Source organism: Dipodomys spectabilis, unplaced genomic scaffold (assembly GCF_019054845.1).
Source record: "Dipodomys spectabilis isolate Male_0828 unplaced genomic scaffold, ASM1905484v1 ptg000373l, whole genome shotgun sequence".
Lineage (NCBI taxonomy): Eukaryota > Metazoa > Chordata > Mammalia > Rodentia > Heteromyidae > Dipodomys > Dipodomys spectabilis.
This window is the reverse complement of record NW_024871050.1, coordinates 2882137-2905391: the sequence shown is the minus strand read 5'-3', so window position 1 is coordinate 2905391 and position 23255 is coordinate 2882137. Positions and strand designations below refer to the sequence as shown.

The following is a 23255-nucleotide window of genomic DNA, read 5'->3' as shown; positions in this document are numbered from 1 at the left end:
TTATGATAAAATCCGGAGTATGAGGGAAACACATGGCATAACTAACTTAGGAAGAGTGCTTTAGAGATTGTGAATTAACTGGTTTTGGGTTCGTTCCAGGCATCTTATTTTTAGTGGCCCAAGTGATGACAGCATATAGCCAAGGGCTCAAGCAGCAATTTGAAGAGTAGATTGAAGAGAAGCAGATCCAGGCTTTCTACCACTATAGTTTTGCCAGAATTTCAGATCAATGAAATCATGCCAGATGTAGTCTTTCGTGTTTCACTTCTTTTACTTACCATAATGAGATTTATCCATGTTGTTGTAAATATTGATACTGTTTTCCTTTTATTGATTAGTAGTATTCCATGGTGTGGTTATATATGTTTATCTATTTACCAGATGGTAACTTTTTTAACTGCTTCCAGAGCAGTTCTTTTGACTCTTTTGAGTCAAAAGAGTATACTATGAACCTTTACACATATTGTGTGAACATATTTGCATTTCTCTTGAGTAATTACCTTGGAGTAGAACTAGTGAGTCATATGCTTATTCTATTTAACTTTATAAAATCCTACCATTCTATTTACCGTTCTATTTAACTATATAAAATCCTCCCAATGAGGCCGTATCATTTTTGTATTACCACTAAAATATGATTATTCTATTTGTTTTATATCATGGGTCAAGTGCCAAGCTAATTTAAAGAATGATTTATGATTTTAAAAACTAGATTAAATGACCAATTAGCATCTAAATGTATTAAAATTTCTATAAAAATAGATAGATGTCCTATATAATAACATTACCTTTAAATCAGCAAAACCAGTTTGAATTTACCTTTTAGTGGTCTCCTCTTCTTTTTGTTATGCTCTTACCTGAGCTGTTCAATTTTTTCTGGAGAAATAGGACTCTTTTCCAAAATTTGGTCTATTTCATTGTACAGCTTTTTCTGAGCTTCTTCAGAAGTGGTTAAAAAACAAACTGCCCAGGTACACACTAGGTAAGAAATTATATTAGCAATAATAAAAACAGTTAATTCACACTTTTGGTATAGAACAAGAAAAACCTAATGATTGGAGAGTTTTAAATTTTCCTTGTTTTTTAAATGTATTTTTTATAGAGATGACAAATAACAAAATTCTTCACAGGATTTTTCTTTCTTTGAAGAGAACATGAATATTTATAGAAGGTGCCAAAATAGATATTAAAATCTGGATATTTTCTTAAAACTATCAAGTTTTGCCACTTAATGCTCTTTACCCAAGGTTAAAGGGAATAAACTTCATATCTGGGGAAGACCTCAATTTTTGTGATTGTGATCAACTATCTGGTTCACTCAATCTTGAAAAACAAATTGATTCATCAGTTCTCTCAGGAACTATAATAAAATGATACAGATAAATCAAAATAGCAGGAGATTTACCTATATGTCAACAGTCTACATTTTTTATTTACAATAGTATTATACTAAGGTCAAGAACCATCACTGATTATTGCTTAGTCCAAAAGTTCTCAAAAATCACCTGTGAGTTGGCTGGTACCACAACCTCACATTCACAGATGATTCAGTAAGGTTGATAGTAAGGTCCACACATCCACTTCTAACAAGTATCACAATTACTCATGAACACCCAAACACAGTTATTGATGAACACCCAAATTGGAACATCATAGATTCATGGCTTAATTTTGTCTTAAAACTGGTTTAAGGATTCTTTTCCCGATTTAATGGAACTGTAAGAAAATTACACAAAGAACATAAATCTGAGGAAATAAAATAGTCACATTTCCTTTAAGAATCCACTGGGATTATAATTGGCCAGATAATGGAACTATCCCAATATGACTACTACTTTCTAGAATATGCTTCAGCTAATTCTACCTACAGCTCAACTTTTCTATGTCAGATACTTCTAGTATGCTTATAGAAATTTTTATCTTACTTTACCTTTTACTTGCTAAAATCAGTAGCTTACTGGAACTTCAAATGCCCAAAGCTATTTACTTTCTATTTTTGTTTTTGCTTTTTGAAAAAGTCAGTCTTCAAGTTGGCCTTAAACTTTCCATCCTCTAGATTTAGCCTCTCAAGTGCTGAGAGGACAGCTACTAAAACCCAGCTGATTTTAGATTTTTTAAAGCCCTTTACATAGATATATAAAGTAATATATATTTAAAACAAGTAAATATTAAGCAAGTTGAGTATATTATTTATGGTACATGATTGTAAACATTTTATTTAATCTATAATATCTAGATGTCAAAGAATATACACTTGTGGGAAGCTGACATTTATATTCATCATTTTAAAAATAGGTAAATGAAACATTTTAAATGACTTTAATACCCTAATACTTCCTGGAAGCATTTTTATCTCATATATTTTTACATCTATAAAATTTTTTTTATAAGCACTATATGAATGGTGCTATTTCACTAACCTAAAACCAGTGAAGGATCTTATGATCAAATCATGCATTTCGGAATTTTTAATAGATATTTTCTTCAGTCCCACCAAGAGTTTTTTTTAATCATGGTTTCTGTGGCCTACATCCTCTGTTGGAGACTTTAATAATAGCAGAATGGCTCACATCTGTGAAAAGCAGTGGCAGGAGATGGAAAAGCTCTCTGCTCTCCTGAAAGGTGTCAACTGTAGTTCATTTTAAAGGTACTAAATAGAATTCAGAATCTATAAAATGTGTCAAGAAATTTATAGCATTTTTCAGAGGTGGTATCAAGCACTTGGGAGTTTAAAAAAAGGCACCTATGTGAATTAAGCTTTTTAAATAAGAATAAAAATGAAAAGCAGGGAAGTCAAAATATAAAAAGGTCTCGTAAATAATCTTTCCTTTTTTCTTTTTAGAGTATCTTTATACCTTGTATATTTTGTAATTTATCTGAAAAAAATCAATTTATACTTACACTTTGCAGTAATTATGCAACCAGCCAGAGAAAATATCACTCCATCTTCTAGAATCTAAAAAAAAAGCCAAGTTTAGAAACTATGACATATAAGGTGGCCTATATTAGGCCCTACTAAAATTATCAACAGTATAAAATTAGGGTCAACTAAAGAAAAAAAGTGTATTATTTCTTTACTACATCTTAAAATCTGTTTCATGTGTAAACCAATCTAAATAGTACATTGCCTGTTTGATACAATAGACACTGTTGGAACTATTACTGGCTCATGTTACACTTTGACAAAACAAAAATGTTCAGTCTGTTTTCTCTGGCTTGGCCTACTGACAGTGTCGTGGGAACAATGGAGAAGTGTCTGCCACTGTTCAATTTCTATACCAACACCTCCCCCCCAAAAAACCACTTATGGCCACCATGTGTCGAATGAGGCCAAAGAATGCTACAATGAACTGGTAGAGCAATGACTCCATTTGCCCTTTGCCTAAAACAGCAAAGATACAGTGGTGTTGCTGCTGGTAACAAACAAGCATTGTGAATGCCATCAAGTGCCATACCTGTCCACACAGGCAGTTCATGGAGGCTTACATAAGCCTGTCTCCTCATTTATAATCTGAAAACCCTGGCTAAATATTTACTTACATAAACATTCAACATTATACAGCTGCTTCTAAGAGCTAAATAACAAAGAGACTGAGTGCTTGTGTGATGTATAATAAAAAAGAGAAGTACTGAATGCTGGGAGGGCATCATGATTAAAGTAAATGAGAAGCACACTCTACATGTATAATTGTTTTTATTTGATCAGCATTTAATAATTATATCACCTGTTGGTCATTAAGGTTGCCCTGTACTAAGGAGTCAATGAAAATATGTTGATTGAACTTCCCTTCTTTTCTTTCTTTTATTGTTTTCTTTAAAACAGATTCCAGCTGTTCAAGGGCTTAAAAAAAAAAACAAAAAATTTTTAGAATACAAGCATTTATGGAGATTAAATGTTCTAAAAAATAATGCTTCACAATGTTACCAGGTGTAAAACCTTCAAAGGTAGTACACTACAAAAAAAACTACTTCATATTTGAACTAATTTTTCTTCCTTCTTTCCCCCTAAAATTTAGATACAAAAAAGTACCCAAAATACACCATATATCATTACCACTAAGGTTGAGAAGTAAACAACTGTAGCTCCCAAAAGGCCTGAAATACTTAAGCCTCTCCCTTAATATTATCTACCTGTGTTCTAGATTTTCTTAACTCCATTGCTTCTCTCAAACCAGGTATCACTAAGAAAGACATGTGAAATAATCAGAAAAGTAAATTCTGAAAGCTAAATGAAATAAATTTCTGATATCCAATGGTCAAATTAGCCAAATATCTATTTCATCATAGCTGACCTATGATGTCACTTGCTCCAGGACTCTATACTCCCTGAATGTCACACTTCCTCCCCCTTTTCCTGCCTCTCCTTTTTGATTCCTTCTTGGCTCTTAAATTTCTTATGATCGGGCTGGGAAGGTGGCTCAGTGGTGGAGTGCTTGCCTCACATGCATGAGGCCCTAGGTTCAATTCCTCAGCACCACATAATTAGAAAAAGCCGGAAGTAGCACTGTGGCTCATGTGGTAGAGCGCTAGCCTTGAGCTGAAGAGCTGAGGGACAGCGCCTAGGCCCAGAGTTCAGGCCCCATGACCAAAATAAATTAATAAATAAATAAATTTCTTCATGATGATGTATTCTAGGACCAAGCTCAGATTTTGAGCCTCTTTTTGTGTCAGAATTTGCTACCTTGGTGCTCTCTAGTACTGAGGTTTAAAGTGTACATACCAAACACTTTGAATATTTTTGCTTCTTTCTTTCCCCAGAACTCCAGATTTACATATTTAATAACAAACTCAACATCTCCATTTAGATTTAACATATTAAACCTAACATATTAAATATATTAAACCTAACACATTAAACTCTTCATGGTTTACTCAACACCTGGACCTTCCTACAGCCTTCTCATTTCATTTACAAATTTGCCAGTTATTCAGGTCTAAAACCATGTTGTCTTCCCTTTTTCACTTCACATTTAATCTACCAGCTAATGTTGAGGTTTTAATCTTCATAATACAGAATTACTGGGGCTGGGATGTAGCTCAGTGACAAAGCACTTGTCTAGCAAGTGCCATGTCCTGGGTTCGATCCCCAGTACCAAAAAAGAAATGACAAAAATACAATTAAAAAAAAAAAAAGAATACTCCCAGTCTGGTGGACTGGGAATGTGGCTTAGTGGTAGAGTGCTTGCCTTGCATGCATGAAGCCCTGGGTTTGATTCCTCAGTGCCACATACACAGGAAAAGCCAGAAGTGGAGTTGTGGCTCAAGTGGTAGAGTGCTAGCCTTGAGCAAAAAAAAAAAAAAAAAAGCCAGGCCCAGAATTTAAGCCCCAGGACTGGTAAAAAAACCAAAACCAAAACCAAAACCAAAAAAAACCAAAACAAACAAAAACACCAAAAACAAAAAAACAATTCTTCTTTTACTCTCTGTTGTTGCTGTTCTCTAGTTTCTGCTGCCTGCTGTCTAGTCCAAGCTACATCCTCTCTATTGCCTGCTTCACTAAAAAAAACCCAATAACTCTCCTTGCTTCTGCTCTGCATCTCTTCCTAGTCTTCTGCCCTCTTCCTCTGCTCCTCTTTTTTTGAAGAAAAACTTTCAAAGTAAGTAAAAACTTAAAGAGAGAAAATATAAATTGAACCAGTCAGAAATAAATAAAATTGGGAATATATCTTTCTCTCCTTTACAAAAAATTAGGAGTAGCCAAACTTACCATGTTCATATTGCTTTTTCCGAGTTGTACTTTTATCAAGTGACCCATCTAGAAAGCCTTTCCCAATCTCAGACCAAACCTGGAATAGGAAAACACGCATCTAGTCTCTAGACATAGAGTTTCTAAGTAAACGCAGATAAATGTAAGCTAGTAAAGTAAAAGACTCTTTCCTCGCCCACTCCTTTGAGTGGGCTGTACAGTCACGTTTATTTTTATGATCTCAGTCAAGGCACTTTCAAACTAATTGCAACAGGCATAAGTTAGTTCTATTTTAAAAAAGGAGAAGGGAAAGGATAAGGCAGCAGAGTAAGTCCTCAGTTTTTAGACTATGGTATAAATGAATAAATAAAATCCACAGATAGCTAATTTTTTTGGGGGGGGGTGGTACTGAGTTTGAACTCAGGGGCTCTTGTTTGCTCAGCTGGTACGCTAACACTCAAGTCACACCTCCAGCCTTGTTTTTTGTTGGTTATTTTGGTGACAGAGTCTCACAGACTTTTATGCTTGGGTTGGCTTTAAACTCTGATCCTCTGGATCTCAGATTCCTCAGTAGCTAAGATTGCAGATGTAAGCCACTGATGCCTGGCTGTAATTATTTTTATTTCACTCAAGATACTGATAAACATTATCTGAGGCACAAAAAAAGGTTAGAAATTAGTCTCTAAGATTTAGAGATGTTAAGCAGCAGAGTGGGTTACTAGAAGTCTTAATGATAACTTGAAAGCTCTGAAGAAACTCGGAGGAAAAACATAACTTATTAATTAATGGCTAGATATTTGAAACAAAGAAGAGCCCTCTGCCGGGCGCCAGTGGCTCACGCCTGTAATTCTAGCTACTCAGGAGGCTGAGATCTGAGGATCGCAGTTCAAAGCCAGCCTGGGCAGGAAAGTCCTTGAGACTCTTATCTCCAATAAACTACTAGAAAACCGGAAGTGGTGCTGTGGCTCAAGCAATAGAGCACTCGCCTTGAGCTGAAGAGCGCAGGGACAGCTCCCAAGCCCAGAGTTCAAGCCCCATGACTAACCAAAAAAAAAAAAAGAAGAGCCCTCAAACCCTTATCTTAAAATTTTATACATTTTAGATTATTTGATTGAAAAATTAAACCAGTAAAAGCACTGCAAAACTTGCATAGTAGATGTGTACATTAGGAACACCTAAGGGTGAAGAAAGTTTATAAAATGATGCAGAGTTCATAATAAAAAAGTGTTAGCTGGACTTAACAATGCTAGTAGCATTTGTGGTAATACAAAATAGTACAAATAAAAGTAAACTAGTACAAATAAAATATAAAAGGTTCTTACAGATTAGTAGAAAAAGAAACATCCATAAAAATGTAAGATTATATGAGAATCTATCTCACAAAACAAATAGGAACATTTGACAAAAAACTGTAAAAGCTGGGAGCTGGTGGCTCATGCCTGTAATCCTAGCTATTCAGGAGGCTGAGGTCTAGACAGGAAAATATATCTCCAAATAACCAATAATAAAAAGCCAGAAGTGCAGGTGTGGCTCAGGTGTTAGAGTGCTAGTCCATAAGAAAAAAAAAGGATAGTGACCAGACCCTGAGTTCAAGCCCCAGTACTGACACAAAAATTAAAAATAATTCTTTAACATGTTTAACCTCATAAAATATAAAAATCACCAATCATGAAAAGTCAATGTTGACTTATTAGTTAGACAAGTATTTAAAGGACCACGGATCTAAATATTGTCAAAATATGGAGAGATCATATGCCAGTGGCTCATGCCTATAATCCTAACTACTCAGGAAACTGAAATTTGAGGATCTCAGTTTGAAACCAACTAGAGCAGAAAAATCCTTAGGACTCTTATCTCCACTTAACCAGCAAAAAGCTAGATATGGAGCTGTGACTTTTTTGCTTGGGCAAAAAGCTAAAGGAGAGTGCACACACACACTGGTACACACACACACACTCTTTTTTCTTTTCTTCTCTCAGTAATGAAATCAGAGCCTCCTGATTCCTCAGCTGGTGCTCTACCACTTGAGCCATACTTCCAGGCCTGCTTTATGCTGGTTATTTTGAAGATTGAGTCTTGAGGATTTTTCTGTCAGGGCTGGCTTCGAACCATGATCCTCTGGATCTTAGCCTTCTATGTAGCTAGGATTATAGGCATTAGCTACTAACACCTGGCTTTATTTTACATTTTAACTCCTATGAAATAAGTATCCACCTTAGAATTCATGATGTCTCCTAAATATATCAGCAAGCAGATGCAGTTTGTCAGTGCTTCTGAAGTCACAAACTGGTTATTATTCTTAGTGACATTACAAGACAAAGACAGTATCTTAGCGTTTTAGTCATTAAAAGATCATTTATATGCCAAGCAAGGTGGTGCACACACATATAATCTTAGCACTTAGAAAGAAAGAAGAGGTGGCAGGAGGGAAGGGGTGAAATTTCCCAAAAAGAAATTACCTGACTCATGTAACTGTAAATAAACCCTTTGGACATCACCTTTATAACAACAATAAAAAATTTTAAAAAAATAAAAAAAAGAAGAGGCAGGAGATTCATGAGATTGCAGTCAGCCTGGGCTACAGACTGAACAAGCCTGGGTTTCATAGCTAGACATTGTCACAAATCCTAACTCCCCACAAAAACAAAATCATTTGAGGAAAAATATTAAGTCCTGTTTATGATTTGAAATTTTTATTTTAAAACTTATAGTAACATAAAGAAAATAATAGATTCTTTAAAAAATACATGAACTAGCTAGCATAGAAACCTAAATAAGGGATATTCTATAAAATAAGGATTCTGTGCATTGCAAAAAGAAGCTTAAAAATCATAAAGGATTATTCTAGATTGAAGAGGTTGGATCACTAAAGATAATGAGTCACCTTAAGTTGAATCCTGTGTTTGGCGAGAGAGGGAAAAACAGGAACATAACTAAGATAATTGAAGAAATTTGAATATAGACGATAGATGGGCTAATAGTACTATATCAATGTTAAAATTCTCAAGTTTGATAGTTATGTTGTCACTATAAAAGAAAATGTACTTTTTTTCAGATAAAGAGTCAAGTCCAGTTCATTTTCACATAATTCAAGGAAGGAAAAAGGAATGGATGGATGGATGGATGGATATAGATATATATACGGATTAATGACAAAATACAACTACTGAAAAGAATATACAGGAGTTCCTTATATTAGCTGTAAGTTTTCTATAATTTTGAGGTTATATGTAATGAAAGAAAAAAAGAAAACAGCATAAACACATGAGGACAGGTATCAATACATAGAAAAAAATCCTAGAAACAATGGTGGAAGTCCCTTTTACAAAATATTCTCTCAGCACGGTATGGTGGTACACATCCATAAGCCCAACACCTGGAAAGCAGCCTGGCTTTATAGAACCAGACCTGATGTCAGGGGAAATAACACTCTCTTACCAGGTGTTGGTGGCTCACATCTGTAAGCTTAGCTACTCAAGTGGCTGATATCTGAGGATCATGGTTTGAAGCTAGCCTGGGATCAGCAAAAAGCTGGAAGTGGAGCTGTGGCTCAAGTGGTAGAGTTGAGTCCTTTTGCAAAAAAACTAAAAAAAAAAAAAAAAAAAACAACAAACTAAGGGACAGTGCCCAGGCCCAAGTACAGGCAAAAAAAAAAAAAGCTCCCTCACTATGGGATATAACAATTAAGTTTAAAAAAATATTCTTCACTGAGATCTGAGGATTATGGGCAATAATGTCTGGGAGACTCTTATCTTCAATTGACTTCCTAAAAAGCAGAAATGGAGCTGTGGCTCAAAGTGGTAGAGTGCTGGCCTTGAGCAATAAAGCCCAGGGACAGCACCCAGGCCTTGAGTTCAAGCCCCATGACCAACTCATACACTATATTGTGGCTGGGAATGTGGCTTAGTGGTAGAATGCTTGCCTATTATGCATGAAGCCCTGGGTTTGATTCCTTAGTACCACATAAACAGCAAAAGCCAGAAATAGTGCTGTGGCTCAAGTGGTAGAGTGCTAGCCCTGAACAAAGGAAGCTCAGGGACAGTGCCCAGACCCTGAGTTCATGCCCCAGGCCTGGAAAAAATAGACAGTATATTAAATATAGAAAGCCTGTCTCCATTGGCCATAAATTTCTAATTCCAGTTATCTGCCATTGTAGAATGGGTAAAAGAATAGGGATAGAAAAACAGACCTATGGTTTCCACAGGCCTGGTAAGGAATTGACTCTAAAAGGTGCCTGTGGTGGTATAATAATCTATTTTAGATTTAGTAACAAAGTAGTCTATCTCATGATCAAAGTGGTGGTTACATTAATGTATACATTTGTTACAATTCTAAATGTATTTGGAAAAGGATAAGTTTTTGCATATGTAAACAATATCAATGTTATCAAATAAGTTTAAATTCCAATACAAAGATTGTCATTGTATTTTCACCCCCTAACTTTGATAAAAAATTGTTTTAGCATTTATGTTGAAAATGAACTCTACAACTTCTGGGCCAGCAGGATTGGGAGGACAAAACTGGGAGAAAAATGAGGGAGGAGGTTACACTGTTTAAAAAGAAATGTACTCTTTACCTGACTTATGTAATTGTAACCCCTCTGTACATCACCTTTACAATAAAACTTGCTCGTCATGAAAAAAAAAATATTCTTCATTAAAATGAGAAGACATTTTAAGAATCCTCTAACTCCATTTATTTCACCTCAGTACAAATGAATGATGTAGAGTTTAAAACCATTTTCCCATATTATTTTTACAAGACTGAAAAAGTGTAATTTTTTTTTTTGGTTGGTCGTGAGGCTTGAACTCTGGGCTTGGGTGCTGTCCCTCAGCTCTTCAGGCGCTACCGCTTGAGCCACAGCGCCACTTCCGGTTTTCTGAGTGGTTTATTGGAGATAAGAGTTTCACAGACTTTCCTGCCCAGGCTAGCTTTGAACCAAGATCCTCAGATTTCATCCTCCTAAGTAGCTAGGATTACAGACGTGAACCAACGGTGCCTGGCAAAAGTGTAATTTTTAAATCATCTAATGCAAGTAATAAAACCATCTTAATAAAAAAGTATAATAAATTGGGTATTAACATACAGGTCCTAGTAACTTGTTTAGAATACATTCTCTTAACAATTTTATGTTTTGGTTTTTTTTTTCATTTTTTACTTTATTAGCAATGAAAATATTCCACAGTCCCATTTATTGACCTTTTGGTTCTTTTACTTCTGGGTGTCTACTCCTCTTGCCACTTCTCACAAAGCACAGATCAGAGGGCTGCCCTCTCTCCCACCTCTCTCCCACATCTACATATCACAGAAGAGGACCAAAGACAGGGGCCCCTTCCTCAGCAGGAATGTATGAACAGAGAGACCTTGCACCAAGGAGAGCTGAGCTCAGCTTCCTCCCCCTTGTCATTCAATCCCTTTCTTCTTGGCTGCCAGTCTTCTGTCAGGAGCTTGGCCTTGGTGACAGGAAGGCTAAGAAAGGAGTTCAAGGCCACAGCTTTTCTCTGTGGCCTTCAACCCTGGGACAGTGATTGGGAGGCAGAATGGCAGGTGTGTCTGTATCAGTTTCACACTTCAGATTGCAGCAGGAGTACATTGGCTGTGATTTGCCTCAGTCTGGGAGGTGTTTCTCCTCCTCACCATGTCCTCACCAGGCCATTTGGGAATTATTCCTCAGCTAAAGACTTGTGATGGGCTACAGGGTGCTGCAATGAAACTAAACTGGTTTGGGTTATCTTTGCATTTGAATTTTTCTTTGTTTTCCTGGTACTGGTACAGGGCTTCATGCATAAACTTTACCCGCTGACTCACACTTCTTTCCTTTTTGCTTTGATTTTGATTTTTTTTGTACTGGTACTGGGGCTTGAACTCAGAGCACAATTTTATGTTTTTATAGCTTTACTATAAAAATAAATCTTAATCTTTTTAAAGAAACAATTATTTTTGATTGCATTGTTCTTTTTAGCTCAGAAACAAAGCTTAAATCTTGAGAAATACCCAATCTGATGAAAGAATAATTTATTTAAATAATTTAAATTTAGGGCTGGGAAGGTGGCTCAGTGGTAGAGCGCTTGCCTTGCATGCCTGAAGCCCTGGGTTCGACTTCTCAGCACCACATAAGCAAAAAGAAAAAAGCCGGAAGTGGCGCTATGGCTCAAATGGTAGAGCGCTAGCCTTCAGCTGAAGAGCTGAGGGACAGCGCCCAGGCCCAGAGTTCAGGCCCCACAACCAGACCCAAAATAAATAAATAAATAAATAAATAAAATATAAATAAGTAAATAAATAATTTAAATTTAGTCTTACTGTGCCATGATTCTTCTGGAAGTTAATGATTTCCTGGTCTTCTTTAAATGTATTACCCAATACCAACTGTATAACAGCTTTCATAGCAAAATTAAGCATGTGCTGGCTGAGAGGTACATGCTGGGTCTCTGGGTAGGATAGCCATTTCTCTAATAATTCTTCTGAAAGCTGAAAAAGAATAAGAAACAACAATAACTATTTCCTCTCACTAAATCTGAGATAATTTTAACAAGTAGACTAATTTCATAATATACCCTGTTTAACTCTAGCCAAAGTAAGCACTAAGGTACTTCAGACTCTAGCCTAACTTTGTTTGCATATTCAGTGCATATTTAGTGGTTCAAATTTAGCTTCTGTTAAATGGTTGATTTGCGAAAAAAAAAAACACACTATAATAAAAAACAAAACAAATTAAAAATGCAATGATACAAGAAACTTAAACCTAATAGACACTAAATTTCATCAGCGCTACATTGTATGTGCGTACATGTATACATACACGTACATTGCGTGTGCGTACATACATGTACTTGCATGTCTTGCCAAGCACCACACCTAGGATCTTATGCATGCTAGACAAATGCTTTCAACTGAGCTGCTTCCCAAGCCCTAAATCATTTTAAAATCATCTCTGCCATCTTTCTTCATGTTTAGATTTACTATTATTTAGCTAGTCTTCTATTACCAAGCACTGAAGTCTTTTTTGTTATAATAAAAAATACTTAAATAGTATTCTTTTTACATACAACTATATGTATTTGGTTTCTTTAGATGTGAAATTGTGTTAAGAAGTAATTTTTAAGCTTTTGATATATAGTACCATGCTGCCACTTAAAATCATGTACCAATTTACTTTTATCAACAGTATCATAATTTCCAATTCCCATAGCTTTGACAATGTTATTGCCAATCGGACATAAAAAAGTCAGCATTGGGCTGGGAAGGTAGCTCAGTGGTAGAATGCTTGCCTTGCATGCATGAGGCCCTGGGTTCGATTCCTCAGCACCACATAAGCAGAAAAAGCTGGAAGTAGTGCTGTGGCTCAAGTGGTAGAGCACTACTAGCCTTGAGCTGAAGAGCTGAGTGACAAAGTCCAGGCCCAGAGTTCAGGCACTACGATTCACACACACACAAAACATCAGCAACTGTTTATATTGTCTTTAATTATTGGTAGAATTTAGATGTCACATACTTAACACTGATTTATTTGACTTCCTCTGTATTTTTTTTTTTTTTTTTTTGTCGGTCGTGGGGCTTGAACTCTGGGTCTGGGCGCTGTCCCTCAGCTCTTCAGCTCAAGGCGAGCGCTCTACCACTTGAGCTACAGCGCCACTTCCGGTTTTCTGGTGGTTTATTGGAGATAGGAGTCTCACGGTCTCTCGTGCCCGGGCTGGCTTTGAACCGCGATCCTCAGATCTCAGCCTCCTGAGTAGCTAGGATTACAGGCGTGAGCCACCAGCGCCCGGCTTGTCCTCTGTATTTTTAAGTACGCTTTGTGTGTGTGTGTGGGGGGGGGGGGGTCAGTTGTGGGGCTTAAACTCAGGGCCTGGGAGCTGTCCCTGAGTTCTTTTGCTCAAGTCTAGTACTCCACTACTTTGAGCCACAGTGCTACTTCGAGTGTGCTGGTGGTAAACTGGAGATATGAGTCTCACGGACTTTCCTGCCCAGGCTGGCTTCAAACTGAGATCCTTAGATCTCAGCCTCCTAGTAGCTAGGACTACAGGTGTGTGCCACTGGCACCCAACTATGCTCACTTCTTTAAGCATTTTTTCTATTGGGCTTTATGGTTTTTCTTCTTTTGTAATTCATATAGCTACTTTTTAGATGAAATCCAGTGGATATCTTCCCTCAATTTTCCCATTGAAAACTGAGTACCTGTTAGTCAAAGATTTTTCTAGTAGCCTTTTCCTTTGCGAGATAATAGAAACAAATATGTGTTATTGTATACAAATGGTTTCAAAATTGTATGAAACACAAATGGCTCTTTGGACAATATGTTACCTTGCAGATATTTAACCTCTATCTGTTTCCCTAGAACTGTATCACTGCTAACAACACAACTAATAGGTGAAATACTTTCAGCCTATGCTAGTAAAGTCTTGTCTTTTTTTTTTTCTGTCTGTCATGGGGTTTGAACTCTGGGCCTGGACACTGTCCCTCAGCTCTTCAGCTCAAGGCTAGCACTCTATCACTTGAGCTACAGTGCCACTTCCAGTTTTCTGGTGGTTTATTAGAGATAAGAGTTTCACAGTCTTTCCTGCCCGGGCTGGCTTTGAACCCCGATCCTCAGATCTCAGCCTCCTGAGTAGCTAGGATTACAGGCATAAGCCACCGGCACCCAGCCTTTTCTTTTCTTTTTTTTAAAGTGATGACCATAGATATTTAGTAATATTTATATTACTGTCACTTATAAGCCGAGTTGTGATTTGCTTACGTGTGTGTGTGTGTGTGTGTGTCCTGGGGATTGAACTCAGGGCCTGGGCAGTATCGCTAAGTTTTTTTTTTTTTTTGCTCTTGGCTGGTGCCCTACCACTTGAGACACAACTCCATTTACAGCTTTTTTTTCTTTTTGGTAATTACTTGGAGATAACAGTCTCACAAGTTTCCTGCCTGGACTGGCTTTGAAACAAGATACTTAGAGCTCAGCTTTTTGAGTATCTAGGATTACATGTGTGTGTCAATGGAACTTAGCCATTTTTCTTTATTCTAGGCTAACAAACTAGTACATCCACTGGAAGATTCTATTTGCTTGTGAATCTTGACTATATCAGGTGGGAATTCTAATGAGCTTCATTCGATAGTTCCATATTATATATTAATTTATTACTGGTAGACAAAATGCTTTCATTTCTTAGTGGACATCTTTTAAAAAATATTTCTCCAAAGATCATGGTTTGAAACCAGCCTGGGCAAAAAAAAAAAAAAACCCAAAACAAAAAACAAAACAAAAGAAAACCTGTGAGACACCATTTCCAATTAACTGGCAAAATGCTGGAGTGAAGTTGTGGCCAAGTGAGAGCATGGGGCTGAGTTCAGCATGGATGGCAATACAGATGTATCTCCAAACTTTGTCTTGTATGATGAATGCACATTTACATCAATGGCACAGTTCTCTCACTTGGCCCTAGTGGCTGCATTATAGGAATGTCTATGATAGAATACTCTATTACCAGGTTTAATTAACACTGTGTAAATCACCTGTGATTTACACACTTCAAGCTCTCCCAAACGTATGTTACTGATCTTATGCATCTCAAATAAGAATACAATGACTTATAAACATCTTCAGACTGTTCACATTAAAATACTATGTTAAGCTGGGTGTCGGTGGATCACGCCTGTAATCCTAGCTACTCAGGAGGCTGAGATCAGAGGATGGTAGTTCAAAGCCAGCCCAGGCAGGAAAGTCTGTGAGACTTTAATCTCCAATAAACTACCAGAAAACCTAACTGGCACTGTGGTTCAAGCGGTAGAGTGCTTGCCTTGAGCTGAAGAGCTGAAGGACAGTACCCAGGCCCAGAGTTTAAGCCCCACAACTGGGATAAATAAATAAATAAATAAATAGAATACTATGTTAATTTCAACTAACATAACAGTGAAAAAAGCATTTCCCTAACTGCCCCAGTCTTTATTTTTCTATGTGCACTGTGATAGTCTTTTCCAAATATGTCAACATTTCTGTTGTAACACCACTCAGTGAACAGTAAGTGAAGTCATCCAACTATTGAGACTTATGGTTAAATATGTAAGCTTGAGAACAACTTATTTATTAGTTATGAGATCTTAGATAAGCTGCTTCACCATTTAACTACCTACCAATTAATACTATTTAATATCTAACAATAAAATTCTTGGGAGGATTAAATGAGTTTAATACAAGGTACTAAATCAATTAACTTAATAATTTTGGCTATTAATATTGTTACTGAATTAGCAAGTAGATTCTGGAGCACAGCTATAAACTCTAAAATCCAGAAATTCTGAATACTGAATAAACATTCAGAATGTATCCCAAAAGTCACAGGAAAATACCCGATTAATGGGTCTTTGAAGAGAGAAATTATACTCACAGAATTAGAGTGGAATTTACACACAGCCTTGAAGCAAAGATGGTGAGGACAGGAAGGAACCAGCACTTAGGATGAAGTTGAGAGGATAAGAGTCATTAGAAGATTTAGTCAAAATGTGGAAATCAGATCTAGACTCATATTACAAAGAAAGCCAAAAGGATTATTGTGGCAATAGGAAGCATGCAACTTATAGGAAACAGTGCTGCCATACATGATCCTCAAGAAACCACCAGTAGCAGAGGAAGAAGATGCTCTGACAGCAGAACTTCTCAATGTCTTTGCTGATTGATCATTTAATTCCTATTTATTTCTTTATCCATCTGAGATGAAGTTTCAACAAGTGACCTAGGGTGATCTCAATCTTCCTAGTTATAGTCTTCTAAGTTATTACAGGCATATTCTAGGGAATATGCCTGCCTTCTAATTTCCTTCCTTTTTTTCCTTTTGTGCCAGCAGTGGTGCTTGTACCCAGGGTTTTGAACAATTACTTAGCAACATCTCCATTTCCAGCTTTTTTGATATAGAATTGGGAGATCAGTCTTAAAAGACTTTCCTCGGCTGGGAATGTGGCTTAGTGGTAGAGTGCTTGCCTAGTATACAAAACTTTGGTTTCAATGCCTCAGTACCACATAAACAGAAAAAGCCAGAAGTGGTGCTGTGGCTCAAGTGGTAGAATGCTAGACTTGAGGAAAAGAAGCTCAGGGACAGTGCCCAGGCCCAGAGTTCAAGCCCCAGGACTGGCAAAAAAAAAAAAAAAGACTTTCCTGCCCAGACTGGCTTTGGACTTTGATCCTCAGATCTGAGTAGCTCATATTATAGGAATATGCCACCAGTGCCCAGCTTTGCTTAGTGTTTTCACTCAAGGCTGACACTCTACCAATTAAGCCACACTTCCACTTCCAGGTGGTTATTTAGAGTTAAGAGTCTCTTGGATTTGTCTGTTCAGGTTGGTTTTGAGCCTCAATCCTCAGATCTCAGTTTCTTAAGTAGCTAATATTACAGGTATTATAAGCCACTTGTGCCAAACACATCACTATTTTTAACTAATGCCTACGTATATAGCCTCCACTATCGTGTGAACAAGATAAACATGAAGTAGATTTCTCATATGTGGACCAAGTCTACAAACTGGCCTTCATAGCAGGATTCAGAGAACAGGATATACACAGAGCCTATACACAAGCTTGAAGTAGGAAATATAAGGACAACTATTAGACTGAGAACTGGAAAGGATAGAGACTAATCAATAAGCAACCAGAGTTAAAGATCCATCCAGTTCAGTATGTTCAGAGTCACAAAACCATACAGAGGTAAACCAATGTATTAATAAATTCATAGGGTAAAGTCAGCAAGTCAGACTCAAAACTTGAACAGAAAGTAAGTTTCAAATCGAACTCTGATAAGGAAAAATTAGATTGAATTTTTATTTTTTTGTAGTACTGGACAACATATTTGCTGGGCAGGCACTCTAACCACTTGAGCCACACTACCAACCTCTTCCCCCTTTTTTTCTTTTTCTCTTAGACTCCCCCAACATGTTTAATAGAGGCTGAGTTATCTGCATTTTTACAAGCAGGGTGTCTCAGGTGAATTCAGATCATTTCTTAAACATGAGTTAAGAGTCTGGCCTAAAGGTGGGTACTGGTGACTCACACCTGTAATCCTAACTACTCTGGAAGCTGAGATCTGAGAATCACAGTTTGAAGCCAGCGTCTGAGTAGAAAAGTCTGTGAGACACTTACCTCTAATTAACTACCAGAAAACTGGAAGTGAAGGTGGCTAAAAGTGGTAGAGCACTCTTAAAAAAATTTCTTTAATGTTACTGTAAAAGTGATGTATAGAGGGGTAGAGTTACATAAGTCAGATAATGAGTACATTTCCTTTTGAACAGTGCCCTCCATCCTCTCCCAGTTTTTCCCTTCCAACTTCCCTCCCCCATTACAGCACTCTTGAGCAACAAAACAAAACAAAACAAAACAACAACAAAAAAACCCTCAGGGACAGTATACAATTTCTTAGTTCAAGTCCCACCAGAGAAAACTGCAGGCCAGACCAGAAGGCACATGCATATAAGTCCAGTTACTTCAGAGGCAGAGACAAAAGAATCTCATTTGAACCAGACTAGACCAAAAAAAACAAACAAAAAAAAAACCACCCTCTCAAATAACAAAACTGAGTATGGTAGCACACAACTATAATCCCAGCTATGCAGTAGGCAGAGGTAAGAGGATCATGGTATGGTCCAAGGCTAGCCTAGGCAGAAAAAGTGTTAAGACTAGATCTGAAAAATAAATAAAAATGGAAAATGGAGAGCATATCTCTAGTGGTAGGGTACCTGCCCAGTAAGTTCAAATCCTTGAGATCAAACTCCAGTACTGCTAAGCAAAAACAAAAACAAAAAATAAACAACCCTTCAGATCTCTTTTTTTTTTTTTTGTGGGTCATGGGGCTTGAACTCTGGGCCTGGGTGCTGTTCCTCAGCTCTTCAGCTCAAGGCTAGCACTCTACCACTTAAGCCACAGTGCCACTTCTGGCATTTTCTGTGCATATGGTGCTGAGGAATTGAACCCAGGGCCTCATGCATGCAAGGCAAACACTCTACCACTGAGCCACCTTCCCAGCCCAAACCTTCAGATCTCTGTATTCCCATAATTCCAACTCACACACTTTACAAAAATGTAGACTTTTGTGTTGTTTTACTTTTTGGGCTTTTGTGTTTTGCTTATCAGGACAATAAAAATCAGCTTAGAGACTTAGGTAGGAAAACAGTGGCAAAGAAAGATCATACCACTCATTAAAAAATATATTATGATCTATACTTCGTAACACCAGACTAACAACTGGATCACCTTACCTTTAGCAGAAGAGCAAAGTTACTCTGCAGACATGTAGTCACAGCATTCTCATACAACTTTTTCCTCCTGTGGTTTTCAGTCACACTGGCCCCATCAGACTGATACCTTAACAATGACTTTAGCATGGTGTCAAAAGGATCCACTGCAACACAGATTAAATGTTTCTTCAGCAAAATAATTACTCATTCAAAATGAAAGATCAGGAAGGGTCACAAGAAACAACAGGTAAGAACACAGCAACTATTCCCACAACTCACTTCTTTTCTAAATACAAACAGTTCAGGAGTAAAGGAAGATTACAAGAATATAATACCCTGACTCAGAATTCCATTGTCATTAATACTAGCATGACTTTCCTATCTACATGACAACAGTATCTTTAAAAGAAAATTTTATGGGCTAGGAAGGTGGCTCAAGTGGTAAAGTGCTTGCCTTGCATGCATGAGGCCCTGGGTTCGACTCCTCAGTACCACATAAGCAGAAAAAGTTAGAAGTGGCACTTTGGCAGAAAAAGTTGGAAGTGGCACTTTGGCTCAATTGGTAGAGCGCTAGCCTTGAGCTGAAGAACTGAGGGACAGAGCCCAGGTCCAGATTTCAGGCCCCACAACCGACCAAAAATAAATTAATTAATCAATTAAAAAGTGCATTCCACTAATTTTAATACTTCTGGATGTACACTGAAACTATTTTGTTCAGACACCTCCCAAAACTCCTGTTGTAATTTATACTGGGATTGTGCTGTAAAGATCTATAAATTTGCCGGCGCTGGTGGCTCATGCCTGAAATCCTAGCTACTCAGGAGGCTGAGATCTGAGGATCATGTCTCAAAGCCAGCCTGGGCAAGGAAAGTTCCAATAAACCACTAGAAAACCGGAAGTGGTGATGTGGCTCAAGCGGTAGAGCTGAAGAGCTGAGGGATAGTGCCCAAGCCCTGAGTTCAAGCTTCACAACCAACCAAAAAAAAATCTATATATATTTTAAATAATAATTTTGAAATCTTGTGAAATATTCAAAGAGGTAGTAAAGTCCAGAACAATGTCTAGATCTAGACAAGCATTTAAAAAATTTATTAATCCTATTTCAGATCAATGCATAGTTCTTACAAGCATATATTCTTTGAAAATAAGGATCAGCTAATTATAAAGGAAAATTAACTTACATGTCTTATTGGGATTGATATGCTGCTTCAGTACATCAACAGTGCCCAAACTAACAACAAGCCGCCGACCAAACCAGAAAGAAACCACAGGTCCGTATCTCTCATGCAAGTTAACCAGGAACTCATGCAGACTTCCACTGGTCACAATATCTGGAAGATTACCATCTCTGATTTAAAAAAAAAAGCAAAATTTAACAACAACAACAAAAAAGATTTAACTTGGAAAAAATCAGAAAAACCATAGTAGAATCTTTCTATAGAGTAAGGGTTTGTGAAATTCAAATTACTGAAAAATCCCAAACTCATTTCTATTTGCTTCTCTCTGTTAAGTTCTATTTAGACATGGGTTTTTTCTGACAATTGTGTGAAGGCATTAACACTTCAAAGTGAAATAAGAAAGCAGTACAAGGAACATTTGACCTAGACTTTAGAGAACTAGTCGTCTTGAGCAGTACTTCACTCTGAGAAAGCCACAGCCACTGTCCTAGGCTCAGAGAGCCATTGCCACCATTCTAAACTGAGTCAGCCATGGCCACCATCACAGGCTGATGCAAATCAGCTGTGGCAAGTTTTTCTTTTTTTTCTGTCTTAATTCTGTCCTATTTTCAGCTTTCTCTGGCAAGGGAAAAGCACTTAGTGGGTTTGGGTTTAAATAACCTCCTTTCAGTTCTTAAAAAGTTTCGGTTGTATGCCCAGAGGAAATTTAAAATAAACAAGGAATTATAAGATGAGTAATCTAAAAATATGGTTTAGGACTGAGGATATAGCACAGAGGAAAAACACTTGCTTTGAGTTCCACTCCTAGCACTTCAAAACAACAGAAACAAGAAAATTATATGCATGTTTTACTTTTGATTAACAAAAAAAAATACTCACTTTTCTTCAGTTGGTGTAATCCCTGGAATTCCTGCAGCTCGTCTGGAAGCCTTAAGGAAAAAATGTTTGACGGAATGAAATAGTATGTATTTCTCAAGTTAGATGTGTTTTAACAAGAAATTGCCCAGACTTAACCATGGTTTTCCAACTGGCTTGAATTGAAGGAATTATTTCTGCATTCAAATATAAAAATCTATGAGTGGGGCTGGGAAGGTGGCTCAGTGGTAGAGTGCTTGCCTTACATACATGAGGCCCTGGGGCTGGGAAGGTGGCTCAGTGGTAAAGTGCTTGCCTTGCATGCTTGAGGCCCTGGGTTTGATTCTCAGTACCACATAGGGAGAAAATGCCATTAGTGGTGCTGTGGCTCAAGTGGTAGATCTCTAGCCTTGAGCTTTTGAAAAGCCGAGGAACAGCACCCAGGCTCAGAGTTCAAAGCCCATGACCAGAAAAAAAAAAACAAAAAAAAAATCTATGAATTCTTTTTTTTTTGGGTCCGGTCGTAGGGCCTGAACTCTGGGCCTGGGCGCTGTCCCTCAGCTCTTCAGCTCAAGGCTAGTGCTCTACCACTTGAGCCACAGTGCCACTTCTGGCTTTTTTCTTTTTGCTTATATGGTGCTGAGGAATCGAACCCAGGGCCTCAGGCATGCAAGGGAAGCGCTCTACCACTGAGCCAACTTCCCAGCCTCTCTATGAATTCTTTACATGGAAAATTACCTTATTCTTTCTCTGTGCCAATTCTGAAAAGCACTTAGCTGGGCAGTGGCTAGCTCTCCATCTGTAACTCTAGCTACTTGAGAGGCTGAGATTGTGAAAATTTATAGTTTAAGGCAGCCTGAGCATAAAAACACATGAGATTCCATTTCAATCTTCCATGTGACTGAATTATTAGCGGGAGCTTGATGTGGAAATTAGGCCATCAGGGCAGGGACCAAATGAAGATTAGTACCCTCAATGAAAGAGGCAGAAAGGAGGTGTGTTCTCCTTCCACCATCCCAGGACACAGCAACAATGAGCCATCCAAGAACCACAAAACAAGCTCTCACTGAAAGCTAGTTGACTCTCCAGATTCCAGATCTAGAAGAAATAAAAGTAGTCTCTTCTTTGCTCACTACACTCCAGCCACAGGTGTTCCTGCTTATTTGCTGCTCTTAACCTAGAATATTCTTTCCCAGATATCTAAATGGCTGACACCTCCACCTTCCTCAAGTCTGCTCAAATGAGTCTTTATCTCTTCCCTTTCCTACTGTAACAATCCTGTCTACCTCTAACTACAATTTTTCTGGTACCTTTTTTGTTTGTTTCATTTTTTCCAGCTGGATATAGAACCCAGGGCCTGGTTCTCATAGCACTAACACCAACAAATTATATATAGTATTTTTTTATATAGCATTTTTATACAGCTAGAACAGAAATTCCAAGACAGGGCTTTTCTGACTGGTTTGTGGACTGCAGTATTCCCAACTATGAGAAAGCATGAGGGGTATGCAACTGGTTGAAAGCAAGTGTTGCTTCTACTAGCTGAGCAAAGGATAACACTTTTTTTTTCGTGGGGGGCAATCATGGGGCTTGAACTCTGGGCCTGGGTACTGTCCCTGAGTTCTTCAGCTCAAGGTGAACACTCTACCACTTGAGCCACAGCACCATTCTGGTTTTCTGGTGGTTAATTGGAGGTAAGCCCCTATGGACTTTCCTATTGGGGCAGGCTTTGAACTGTCATCCTCAGATCTCAGCCTTCTTAGTAGTTAGGATTACAGGCGTGAGACACCAGTTCCTGGCGATAATACTATCTTGAAGATAAATATTCAAGACGTGGACCTGGTAATTGCCGAAGTAGGAGGATCCCAAGTTGGAGGTCAGTCTGAGGGGTATCATGAAACTCTGTCTCAAAACAACGGCTACAAACGTTTAGTTTCTCAGATAATAAAGCTTCCCAAACTTCCACACCGCGTAGTCTCTACATTCCTGCCAAATCTGTTTACAAGCTCCTAAAGTGATGCTGAAGGCGTGCTGTCACCACCAGTGACATTTTGGGGGCTGTTGAGCAGCTTTTCAGCTTCGACCTTAAAACCTCGTTTTGTGGAGCTTGTTTTACACTAACACTTGTGTTTTCAGGTTGACCAACGGCTGACGAGAGCTGGACGGTGGAGAAGGGAGGATGGGGCACTTGGAGGTTCCGGGCCCTGTTCCTGGCCCTCGCGCACCCGCCTCTGCAGTCCCGAGTGCAGACGTCGCGCACTCGGGATCCCTGCAAACACGGCGCGACAGACAGAGCGGCGCAGAAGCAGACAGAAGCCCCGGGGGAATGCAAG

At 38.0% G+C, this 23255-nt stretch overlaps 1 protein-coding gene across 1 annotated transcript in view; it reads right to left on the bottom strand.

Moving 5' to 3' along the window:
• The window catches only part of LOC122096419 (cytochrome P450 20A1), a 41609-nt gene that overhangs the window by 17810 nt on the left and 544 nt on the right, over window positions 1–23255 (bottom strand). The window contains exons 2-9 of the mRNA XM_042666959.1: window positions 20947–20996; window positions 20071–20237; window positions 18911–19053; window positions 11987–12154; window positions 5708–5786; window positions 3726–3841; window positions 2902–2956; window positions 858–978 (exon numbers count right to left, since the gene is read on the bottom strand). Coding sequence (XP_042522893.1) covers window positions 858–978; window positions 2902–2956; window positions 3726–3841; window positions 5708–5786; window positions 11987–12154; window positions 18911–19053; window positions 20071–20237; window positions 20947–20996 — 899 coding nt within the window. The remainder of the gene's footprint in view (window positions 1–857; window positions 979–2901; window positions 2957–3725; window positions 3842–5707; window positions 5787–11986; window positions 12155–18910; window positions 19054–20070; window positions 20238–20946; window positions 20997–23255) is intronic.